The 12,086-nt window shown below is 42.0% G+C and overlaps 1 protein-coding gene across 13 annotated transcripts in view; it reads right to left on the reverse strand.

Moving 5' to 3' along the window:
• Positions 1-84: 84 nt before the first annotated feature.
• gphna (gephyrin a) overlaps positions 85-12,086 on the reverse strand; it is a 65,400-nt gene continuing 53,398 nt past the window's right edge. For 8 of the 13 annotated variants that reach the window (XM_081721174.1, XM_081721175.1, XM_027014060.3 and 5 more), the window contains 13 exons: positions 7,924-8,016; positions 7,742-7,797; positions 6,584-6,703; positions 6,126-6,184; positions 5,811-5,964; positions 5,473-5,594; positions 4,479-4,566; positions 3,905-3,978; positions 3,734-3,798; positions 3,056-3,157; positions 1,938-2,041; positions 1,750-1,846; positions 85-1,628 (listed from right to left, as the gene is read on the reverse strand). In XM_081721174.1, the coding sequence (XP_081577300.1) occupies positions 1,495-1,628; positions 1,750-1,846; positions 1,938-2,041; positions 3,056-3,157; positions 3,734-3,798; positions 3,905-3,978; positions 4,479-4,566; positions 5,473-5,594; positions 5,811-5,964; positions 6,126-6,184; positions 6,584-6,703; positions 7,742-7,797; positions 7,924-8,016 (1,268 nt within the window). In that variant the 3' untranslated portion in view covers positions 85-1,494. Of the gene's footprint in view, positions 1,629-1,749; positions 1,847-1,937; positions 2,042-3,055; positions 3,158-3,733; positions 3,799-3,904; positions 3,979-4,478; positions 4,567-5,472; positions 5,595-5,810; positions 5,965-6,125; positions 6,185-6,583; positions 6,704-7,741; positions 7,798-7,923; positions 8,017-12,086 lie in introns of those variants that run through there. The other 5 variants (XM_027014059.3, XM_035532999.2, XM_027014056.3 and 2 more) reach the window with 2 other exon arrangements.

The raw sequence follows: 12,086 nt of genomic DNA on the forward strand, positions 1-12,086 counted from the left end.
TAATATCCAAAACAAGCACACAGCATTGTATGCAAACCAGCATGGATATATTTGAATACAAAAGATTAAAATGAGATACTTCCGCCAGCTTTCAATGTTTATTTTAAAAAGAGAAACTGAAACACATTTGTACATAATGATCAAGGATTTGAATTCTCTCATCAGTTTTAATATCATTACAGAAAATTTTATTATAGTACAGACGTTTTCATCGTCTCCTCATTGCTTCAGTGTATTCCATAGTGCTGGTCACATATCTGTACATCTTTCTTGTATTGACTTTTTGCTTTTATTTGACTGTACATTATATATCTTTAGGTTAAAAAGGCTGCCAGCACTTAAATAAGCTGTATCGTCCTTTTAAAGTCGCCCAAATAAAAGGTCCCAGCTCCCTAAGCCTCTAGGGGTGGGCCGGGCTGGTTAAAGAGAATGGATAGAAGGTAGGATTGAGGGGTAATAGGGGCAGAGCAATGAGGAGATGTGGTTATGAAAGGTGTTCTGGACTGAGGTAGCCTGTGGACCATTCAAAGCTCTCAATGCATTTCAGTAAGGCAGGTCTGATGCACATCTGTGCTGATTTGCTGACTTCCAAACCACCACATGCTAAGAACCTTATTTGCATACAATGTGTAGATTACACTGTCTGCGTTACTCAGTGGCGCCCTCTGTCTCTCAGTTTCATAACCATGCAACCTCCCCAGCAGCCCAGGCCTTTGGCACTGCGCACATAAACACGACTCACGAGATAAACAACGAGCAAAGCAGATTTGTGAGGCCTTTATGATATCTAATGAAGCTTCCATGGAGCATACAGTATAATACTAAAGGGAAAAGCCGGATCACCTTAGTGCACCTTCAGTAGTCCAAAAAGCACTGCCTTGTGCCAGGGAACCAAAAGGGTCTCAGACATCATTTCAAGTGCTTTCGTCCCTCAAAAACACATTTTCTATTAATGAGAAAATAGGTTTTCAGATGTATTTGACAGGCGCCTACAGATCTTTATTAAAATGCTACTGCTATAAGGTTTAGCACTGAACACACAAAAGCAATTGTGATGAAATAGTTGCTCAATATGATGGTGTGTGTGTGTGTGTGTGTGTATATATATGTGTGTGTGTGTGTGTGTGTGTGTGTGTATATATATATATATATATATAAAACAGAATAAATCTCTTGTGTCTCATATATATATATATATATATATATATATATATATATATATATATATATATAATTTATTTATTTATTTATTTATTTATATATATTTATATTAATTTAAAAGGTATATTTTTCTTTCTTTGAAATACTATCTTTGAAGTCTTATTTCCATAAATTTTTCATATGTTTGTATTTGTTTGAAATGTTGATTATACTTGATCAACTTTATCCAAATCAATAAAAACTAGCTGTGCCGTTGCATATTACAGTATAGTAAATGATATGTGGACATGCACCACTTTTCTCTCTTTCCTGGTCTGTGCCCTTAAGATGACATCATAGCCGTCCTATGACCATGACATCCACCACCTCGCCCTTGTGCAGTTCCACGTATTGCTCTGTTTTAGGAGGCAACATCAGAAGGCCGTTGGCACTGCGCATGCTCATTAGCCGACTACTCATTTGGTTTCCTGACAGAGAAGAAACAATGCGTCATACAGGGTGAAGAAGATAACACGCATGTATGCCAAACTAAGCCAAAAGTTGACTTTTGGCAAAATCTGCAACATGTGACAATGTGTTCAGTCTTACCTGTGCTCTGTGCCCAGGGAAGGGGTTCCTGGTGGTGCCACGTCAATATACAGCGGTGGTACTCTGGACGCGGGTCCAACTTAACGTCGCAGGAGAGCTACAGACAAATGGACACATGCTGATGACATCCAAGCAAAAGTGAATAACACAGTCTCACTTCCCTCATCAGTATTAAGGACTGTGCTTACCCTGGCTTTGATGATGGTGGGTCGTGGGTCAAGGATGCCCTGCATCTTCCGTAGGGCAGGGATAACAAAGAGGTTACAGGTAACAACAGCCGACACCGGATTGCCTGAGAAAAACAGACAGGGACAGACAGAGAGAGAGAGAGAGAGAGAGAGAGAGAGAGAGAGAGGGAGAGAGAGAGAGAGAGAGGGAGAGAGAGAGAGAGAGAGAGAGGGAGAGAGAGAGAGAGAGAGAGAGAGAGAAAGAGAGAGAGAGGCAGAGGATGAGTTAGATGTTAAAGGTATAATAGCTGTAACCTGGGGCAAGGGAAGTGATCTGGGGCAAGATCTCTGAAATTCTTTTGTATGAGGAGGCCTCATCAGTGTGTGCACAAGTTTGGGGCTTGGAGAGGGTGGAATGCATTTTGTGAGGGCTCATGAGGCAGTGGGGTGGGGGGAGAGGCCATACAGAGGACGTGGATCAGCTCCAGACACACAAGTCACCGTGACCTTCAGGAATGCCTTCACACAAGGTAGTCTGAGAGTCCCCACACTGCTACTGCCAAACAAGGCAGGAGAGTGTGTCAGACACGCAAGCATTCTCCACAATTTCAAAGATGGAGAGGAGAGGAGAGGAGAGGAGAGGAGAGAGGAGAGGAGAGGAGCGCTCCAGACATACAGCAGCTTTATGACATCAATCCGCAGCATGAGACACGGACATAGGAGGCTTAGGGAGAAGCACAGGACTGAAACCAGCAACAGAACCAGCATCAACACACAAAAGCACAGACCCACTAGTTTAAAACGCTTCTCTCTCAGAAAACAGAACAGAAAAATATCACAAAAGAATGGCAGAACAAGAGTACTCCGTATACTTCCTTATCTGTTTCATTTTGATGCTTTATCCCATATATAAATATATGTATATATGTATATGTGTTTGCTTGGCTGAAGTAGCTCACAACAGCAAGATGGTACCAAACAAGGCCAACCGTCAGAACAGACACAAATGTCTTCTGTATCCGATGTGGTTTTGTTTTGTTTGTTTCTGATGCAGTTGCTTAGGGTCTAAATTCTGGTATCTTAATATGCAGTGTGTTTTCCGTTTTCTGAGCTCAGGGCGAAGGCGGGGAGTTCCTTACTTCGGCGTGGGGGAGGAGGCAGAGGCAGCCTGCTGGCCTCGCTGTCGCTCATGGGCACGGCCTCGAGGAGAGTTGCCCCTGTGTCTCTGTAGGTGAAATTACCTTTAAAAGGGGGGAATATAGAAACAGCCGCTGTCATCACTGCCTCGCCCGGCCTGCCTCAGCGAGGGCACAAGCTGGGCTCAGGATTGGCTGCGCAGGGAGGGAGGGTGGGGATAGGCAGAGGCCAGAGGGCCACTGATTGGATGAAGGAGACACTTTTCAGTAAAAAGAGGTGAGTAAGGGATAGTCTTTGGCTGACCTGAGGCGGGGAGGGGCAGTTCTCATTGGCTGGAAATATCTCACACCGAGGGGAGAAGCCCAGCAATTAGGAAGTCAGATTTGGAGTTGAGAGATTGAGGAGTAAAAGCTGAGAGATGCTTTCTTTGTGAGATCAAATGATATATACCAAAGCAATTCTCAATGGAATCTTCTTATCTGAGCATGTTATGTATATTGTGTATATGATTTTCAGTAAATTCTTAGCAAAATAATAGACGTGCTATTTTTGCCTGCACACATATTTTGCTGAAAAATATCACAGGAAGCCCTGAGGATTGTCTTAAAGTCATCATTACACCACAGCAGCTTGGTACACTTTACACACAGCTCATTTTATTCCAGTACACAGAAGCATACCTGGCAGAGCAAAGATGAGCTTCCGACTGCCATCAATGTCTAAAGTGGCAAATGTGGTGGGAAGACTGGAAAGAGAAGGAAAAAAATAGTGATTGGCAGGTGATCAGATTCTTCTCGTAGCTGCTTGTATTTAGGGATAGATATTGTACCCCAGCCACACCCTCTGCTCACCCTGGCTTCATGAACACTCGGCCAAAGTGGATCTGGGCATGGAGGTCAATATCCAGAACCTGTTTTAAGTAGTCCTAATGGCACCACAAAGAAAATAAAAATAAAAATACTCATCTTAATTAGGTATTTGTGTGTGGGTGTGTGTTTGTGGGTGTGCATGGATTCAAGTGTGCTGAAAACACATTCCCCACCCTCAGGGAGACAGACCATGAGGGACCAAGGAAACAAACAAGTCTAGCTAACAAATGTGGCTTTGTTGTAGGGAGCACACAGTAACACTAGATGGCATTAAAGGTGCATATTCACAAATATAATGCTGATCCAATATCAGTGCAAACTGAAATGCAAACTGAAATAACATGCATCACTGATCTAGAAAGAGAGTATATGTGCAGACAGCACACATGATTGCAGAGACTGTATGAACACAGCCAACACTTACTTTTAATTAAATGTGCCCTTACAAGTACGAAAAGGAGGGAGGGAGCACTTGTGAACTTTGAGGTTTGGAAAGTAGCCATAACCTTTACACAGTAAGATTTTATTGTGCCCGCTTAACTAAAGCCCTTCTCACCTTCTCTCCCATGGACACTCCTCCCGACGTGATGATGACATCTGCACGACTAATGCCCTCATTCAGGGCATTCAGCAGGTCATCTGGGCTGCATGCACAAACAGGGATGAAAGGACACGGACAAAATTACTTTCATCCATTTCTTTCCATAGTTACTAAATACCGAAGGGAATATGCTGCCTTTTTTCTATTGCACAGATATGACAATATGTCTTCCAGAGTCTAATGTGACTTATGGAATCATAAACACTAGTGGATGAAGTCCCTACTGGATGAAGCACCCCAGTTCTTTAAAAGTAAAAATATATTGTAATTACTTTGTTAAAAGGCCTCCAAAGTGTACTATCAAAAGAAAAATTATGTTGTGCTGTTAAAAAGTTATGATTATTATGACCATTATGATGATGATTATTAAAATTAAACATTGAAAGTATATGATAGCAGTGTCAAGATCCCTTGATATAGCAAGAGTAAACTCACAAAAAGCCCCACCTTCAAATGCAGCTACTATGGCAAATACGATGCCATTTAAACATGTAAGAACATCAGCATTAAATGTCACTGACAACATGACCTTCAGAGAATTCAAAAGAAGCAATTTCTTACATAGATCATTTAGATTTTAAATTAATATACCTCACTAAAAGACTTACCAAAGAAACAAAGTAGGATGAAGATTTTTAAATGTGGAATTAAAGTTCCCAGTAATGGAAATAATCAACGTAAAAATGATGAAAAACAGTAGTAACCAAAGTGGTACTTTTCACGACTATAGAATGAATTCATTCAACCAAGCAACAATACAATTGCTGGTGTTCAATTAACACATAGAGAAATCACACTGAACTAAAATGTACAGTGTAACTTTCAGTTCTTTCTACCATTATTTTGGCCGTCACGGAAGTACATTAGCCTCAGTATGCCACTGGCTCATGGAAGTCTTTGGTTTACAGGCTGTAATTCATGGCACACAGGGATAGCCACGAGCGCATACTTGTCTCCGACGATGCCTAGGTTAATGGTGGGGTAGCCATGCTCCTGGATGGTGGCCAACAGCGTAGATCGGTTACTGTCTCTGATCTTTCCTGGATGGAGGTCATCTTCAGGGTTCAACAACTACACAGACAAAACACACACGCATGTACGCGCACACACATGCACAAGCATGTACACACACACACACACACACACACACACAAATAATGATGTGGAAGTCTGATTGTGGCTGAGTAAGATTTAAACAAAGTGTGTGTGTGTGTGTGTGTGTGTGTGTATATGTGTGTGAGGTGGAAAGTGTAAAACAGGAAACTCATTACTGCAGGATTTACTCACTTCATTACCAGTGGACATGACTGCTACGACAGGGAACTTGTGCACCTCCACCTCTGTGACGCCCACAGTGGCCAGCAGGCCGATCTCAGATGGGCCCATGTGTGTTCCCTTCGCCAGCACACACTCACCACGCTTTATGTCATGACCTATTGGCCTGTAGGTGAATTACACAGCCCATGAAGGACCTAGCTGTCATGGAGTCCACTCATTTGACTCAACAAAGAGAGAGGGCACAGAGTTTAACATGGCAACTGACTGGATGTGTCTGCTAGCAAGTTAAAAAGTGAGAAGGGAAGATGTCGCACTCCCACTGACCTGATGTCCTGGCCAGGCCGAGCCTGCACCAAAATCCGCACCTCCAACTCTTCTGTTCCCTAAAATACACAGCGTATAAGTGTTTATGTGTGTGTAAATTGTGTATTGCAGAAGACTCTGGAAATATATGTCTTTCTGGTCCATGCCTTCTCAAAGATGTTGGCAATGTTTACAGAGCATTTTGCAAATTACACTTACTATGGCATCTAAAGCTGAGATAAGATGGAAGAATGAGGGGAACTAAGGAATACAATGCTGGAAGCAGGTGGAAGAGAGAAGCCCTGTATGGAAAGAGAGAAGAGCCAGGGAGGAAGAGAGAAGATCTGGAGGAAAACAGAAGAATTGGAGGAAAAGAGAGAAGAACTGGAGAGGATGAGAGAAGTGCTGGGGGAAAGAAGAGGTGGCAAGGAAGAGAGAAGAGCTAGAGGAAGAGAGAAGAGCTTGGTAATGACACTCACGTCTTCAGACTCCCGCAGCAGTTCTGTGTCTTCTACTTGCACTACAGCGTCTGCCCCACATGGAATAGGAGCTCCTGTCGTCACCCGCATCACCTGGCCTGGCATCACTGTGTGAGTGGGCTAAACACCCCCCACACACATATACACACACACACACACACACACACACACACACACACACACACACACACACACACGCACGCGCACACGCGCGCGCGCACACGCGCGCACACACGCACGCACACACGCACGCACACACGCACGCACGCACACACACACATACACACACATACATACACACACATACATACACACACATACATACACACACACACATACATACACACACATACACACACACACATACACACACACACACATACACACACACATACACACACACATACACACACACACACATACACACACACACATACACACACACACACACACACAAAGACTATAGCCCATCTCATGCCCTGCTTAGTTTGTCTTAGTCCTCCTCTCCATCAGTGGCCACTTGCTGAGCACAGGACTGCTGTTGGCTTTGACATTTAAAATCTCCAGCAGCACTGCTACGCCTCTCATTCATATCAACACAGCCATTAGAAAGTAACTGCCATGTCAGTGTCATTGCTATGGCCCTGTCGTCAGAAACTGACCAGAGATGAACTAGGCAGAGAGTGGCTGGCTGTAGAGCATGGAAACTAGAATACGATCTTGAATGGCACACATGTATTCTGGAAAACATACCAGTAAAATAGGTGTGCCAAATAAAGTAATCAGTGAATGCAGGTATAAGGTAGGTGTTTTTAATATAGTATTTGGTGAGTGTATGTCATATCTTCCTTGTAATAGATTATAAACAGCAACTGGACCTAATCTGGATAAAACATTTTATTCTCATTATACTAGAGAGTTGTCAGATAAATCTATATTCTATATATACTATATATAGGAATTAAACACCGGAAACCACAGGGAACTCTGTAAACACTTAAACATAAAGACCCATGTGCATATGCATGCACACACTCATTCACACTGACCACAGCTTTTCTTTCCAGCAGAGTTCCCAAGCTGTCTACAGACACAATATGTTTAACCATCTGTGTATGTGTATGTGTGTAGGTGTGTGTGTGTGTGTGTGTGTCTCACCTGCTCCCCAGCCTGGGACTCCCCAATGATGAAGCGATCTCCTGGGCCGTCAGCAGCTGAAGAACACAGAGGGAAACCCAGAAATATTTGCTTATTTTGGAAAGAAACTGAAGCAGACATTTAAGTAAAGCCATTTTTTTAGGACTACAGAACCAATGGTTTGATGACACTGAAGCCCTCACCTCGTACAGCATAGCCATCTTTAACTGAGGCTGGAAAAGGGGGCAGGTTGTCTTTGGCATAGACGTCCTGAGCTAGTACTCGACCCATTCCATCTATAGCAATACAAAAACACAGAGAACAACTTCCATTATAGTACATAAACAGCTTTAGAAAAAGATTGAAAAAGAGAAACTACAAACATTGTTTAAAGTGGTTCTAAACATACACATATATACAAGAACATAAAAAAGACAAAAATGAAAAAAACAAAAAACGATTAACTTAATTATTTGTTAATGTTGTCAAACACTGAGCATCCCAGTACTCCAAGTATCCCATTTGTATGTCCCCAGGGTTTTTTGAAAAGAAAACAACTTACACATATTTATGATTAAAACTTTGTCTTAGAAGCTTAAAGCGCATGCATGTGGAGTGTGCTGCTGTGGAGGCTATAGAACCCTGGAGCTGCACGTCATCCAGTAGTTGTCAGGCCCAATATGAACTCTGGGTCTAAAGGGTTTTTTGCTTCAGAAAAAAATGGTGTCAAAATTTTCAAAAATTGATTCCATCATGCCCTGTGATGAATAAAAATGTTTAGAATCCGATATGTTTTTGACCTACACGTTTTTCTCCCAAATGTCACTGGATCCTCTGAAATATGAGGTCACTGAGTAGTTGAAATTCAAATATGCTATGTGCATATTCTTATTTGACAGCAAGGTAGGTTACAGTGGTCATATCCCTTGGCGGCTTGTCAGCCTTTATCAAGGATGACTAGAGGAGTATTATAAGGGCTGAAAACCACTTTCAGTTTGCTTATGTTGAGCAGTGTAGTTTGAATGCAGGTCAGCTTGTAGGCATTGTCTAAGCAAGCACACTGGGGAAAGTTCTATCGCATCAATACCAGATGAAGAAAATTAACTAATATTAATATATTATTAATATATATTACCTATAAAATAGCTCTAACTTACTATAGCGAACTGAAGTTTGACAAGGATAAGTAATGAAAAACAAACCTGCAAGTGAAAAAAACCTACAATAACAGAAGAGATTGCTAGTTTTATGAGGTGAATTACATGTGAAGCAGCTTTAACTTACTTGTAGCAATAAACTCTAACAACCACATAATTAAAAGTATCATCAAGTATCAAGTGATATTTGGGGGAACATCATACTTAAGGCCCACCTGGTGTTTATAACAGGGTGCGACAAAGGCGATTTTCAAAAAGTCCATTTGTCTCATTGACAAAAACTCTTTAGATTCAGTTACCTTACATAGGCATAAGAACATGGTGTCAACGATGCTGACATAACTTTAATGTTCTACTGGAGAGAGCAAAGACATGTCCTGTCCCTGTTCTGAACACGGAGATCAGAACAACGGGATGTTGAAGTGGAAAAAACAAGGAAAAATAAGAAACAAGACATCAAATAAGAAGCCATAATGATTAGCTAGCAAAATGGGCTAGATTTAGAGAAACATGTACTCATTTTCTTCTCTTCTGTTCCTTTAACAACCTGTGTGCACATGCACACATGAACACACTCAGCAGAAAAGACCAGAGAAGTCTCGCCTCACATCTGATTGAGTGCAGAATGCAGGTGCAAAGTACAAAGAAAGACAAAGACAGAGAGATATAATGACAGGAGAAAGAGCAAATATGATACAGTGGAAAAGATACAGACCAACAGACAGGCAGAGTTGAAGATGAAGTGAGGTCTTCTCATTGAAAGCTGAGTAAAGCAGATTTTTCGAAAACGCCACATCTGATGAGGCTCTAAATGTATATGTCTGGATTGTGTGATCAGACAGATGGGTCCAGAGATATCTACATGAAGAACATGCACGCATCCCTAGATGATGACAGCCCAGCTGCATTGAATCCCTGTGGCACCAACACAAGGCATGAACTGCGTGCCTCGCCAGTGATTAGCAAACTGAACACTTGCACACACAAGGTCTGTATGACAAGACCTCTCGCCTGTAAACGGGTCCTAGGCCAAAATATCAATTCTAATATGAACATGCCAGTCCTTACAATGATCTCAAAAATATGTCTAAGTGAAAAAATTGATGCTAACCCAACATAATGATCCTAACAGAGTCAGGTCAAGGCAGAATCTAACACTGACCCAAAAACCTGGTTGTTGATATAACGGATGTCAGCTAATTAAATGCCAACACAGCTTAACAGTCCAGCTTCACTGAAGCAAAATTTATTTCTCCTCTCAATTGTTATTTGCTTGTAAAAAATAATTGAAACAAAATAAAACAAGTAACAGAAGTTAATACAAGGATTTTAATAGTGATATTTGAATTTGATTTAAACAGACAAGAAAACAAACAAAAAAACAACTGTAGGACTATATTACATCACTGACTGTTTTTGGTTTTATTAGTATTAGCAATGCATGCAAATGCAGAAGAATTTAAATCAGAACTAAATTCCACCACCTGCCTAATATTGTGAAGGCCTCCCTCGTGTTGCCAAAACAGCTCTAACCTTCTTGAGGTATCTGGCACAAAGATGCTAGCAGCAGATTATTTAAGCAAGGTGGGTCCTCTATGGATTAGTCTTGTTTGCCCAGTACATTTCTCAGATGCTTGGTTGGATCAAGATCTGGGGAATTTGGAGGTCAACACATTGAAGTCTTTGTCATGTTCCTCAAACTGTTCCTGAACAATTTTTGCAGTGTATCAGGGTGAATTATCCTGTTGATAGAAGCCACAGGCATTAGGGAATATCATTACCATTGGTCTGCAATAATGTTAAGGTATGTGGTTTGTGTCAAAGTAACATGAATGACAGGACTTAAGGTTTCCCAGCAGAACATTCCCCAAAGTATTGTACTGCCTCTGACAGCTAGCGTTCTTACCATAGTGTATCCTGATGCTACTTCTTTGCCAAATAAATGATGCATACACACCTGGCTGTCCACAGCAGATCAGGCCACATTCATTCTCCCATTGTCCTTTTATGGACCACATTTGGTATGTACCAAGCACAGCATATCGGGACCTGCCATTTTGAAGATGCTCTGGACCCAGTCCTCCAGCAATCAAAGCTGCTCAGATCCTTATGACTGCCAATTTGTCCTGCTTCTAACACCAACTTCAAGAACTGTCTGTTCTCTTGCTGCTTAATATATATCCCATCCATTGGCAGGTGCCATTATAACGGAATAATGAATTTTATTCACTTCACCTGTCACCTGACTGGTATATCTTTGTATGACTCAGTAAGTGGTCATATCTTTTTTCTTCTTTCACACTTGGACCATCTACCAGAGCTCTGAGAGTCTGAGGGTGCGGCTCAGTATTTTTGCTGCTCCCTGGATTGTGCTCTTCTGAAATGAGACTGATGTTATCTCTTGGAGCCACTCCATCTTAGGGGTCACAGCCCCAAGTGCCCCCATCTCCAGTGCAACAAACTGAGTTAACCTTCCACATTCTATGAAGAGTACATCTATTACCATTGCTGTATTCCACATCTTGTCCACTATCACAGTATCTGGCTGTTTGTCACTACAGCCTTGTTGTCCCACAGCCTTGTTGTTCCCCAACACTCTGCAGTTCCTCCTGTTTGGACATGGAGGTATGCAGCTTTTATTCTTTGCATATGTTCCAGTACATGATCTTTGGTTCTGTCATTCAGTGTATGCTTTCCCTGCCAGCATCTTGCATCCTGCTACTAGGTGCTGGATTCTCTCAGAAGTTCCTTTACACAGTCTGCATTTTGGGTCTTGTCTGATGTGATACATCCATTTCGATCCACCACATGCTTAGGGCTTGATCTTGTGCCGTCATGATTAGTGATGCTAAGCTGGCCTTCAGTCCTGCTTTTTCCAGCCAGGTAAGATTGTCTTATGTCACCTCTGCTGTCTGTCGGTGTTACATTCCATACTCCTTTGCTTCCACAGTGACCATGTCCCCCATCTCACTGAGATACTCCCTCATCAGCTCATTTTTGAGGGCCATTGCTTAAGTGTATAATTTATTCATGAATGTTTCACCAATCTCCCTGGCCAGCAGATCTTAAATTTTTGTAGGCCCCTTCTCCCTCCTTCTGGCTGGCATCTGGTGATCACTTTTCCTCTTTTTTTAACTATCGGCCAACCACACTTCTCCAGCCTGAATGGCATACCTATGTCCTTGCTATAGATCCTGGTCAGGTGGATC

Source organism: Electrophorus electricus, chromosome 10 (assembly GCF_041902795.1).
Source record: "Electrophorus electricus isolate QZ-2024a chromosome 10, ASM4190279v1, whole genome shotgun sequence".
Classification (NCBI taxonomy): Eukaryota; Metazoa; Chordata; class Actinopteri; order Gymnotiformes; family Gymnotidae; genus Electrophorus; species Electrophorus electricus.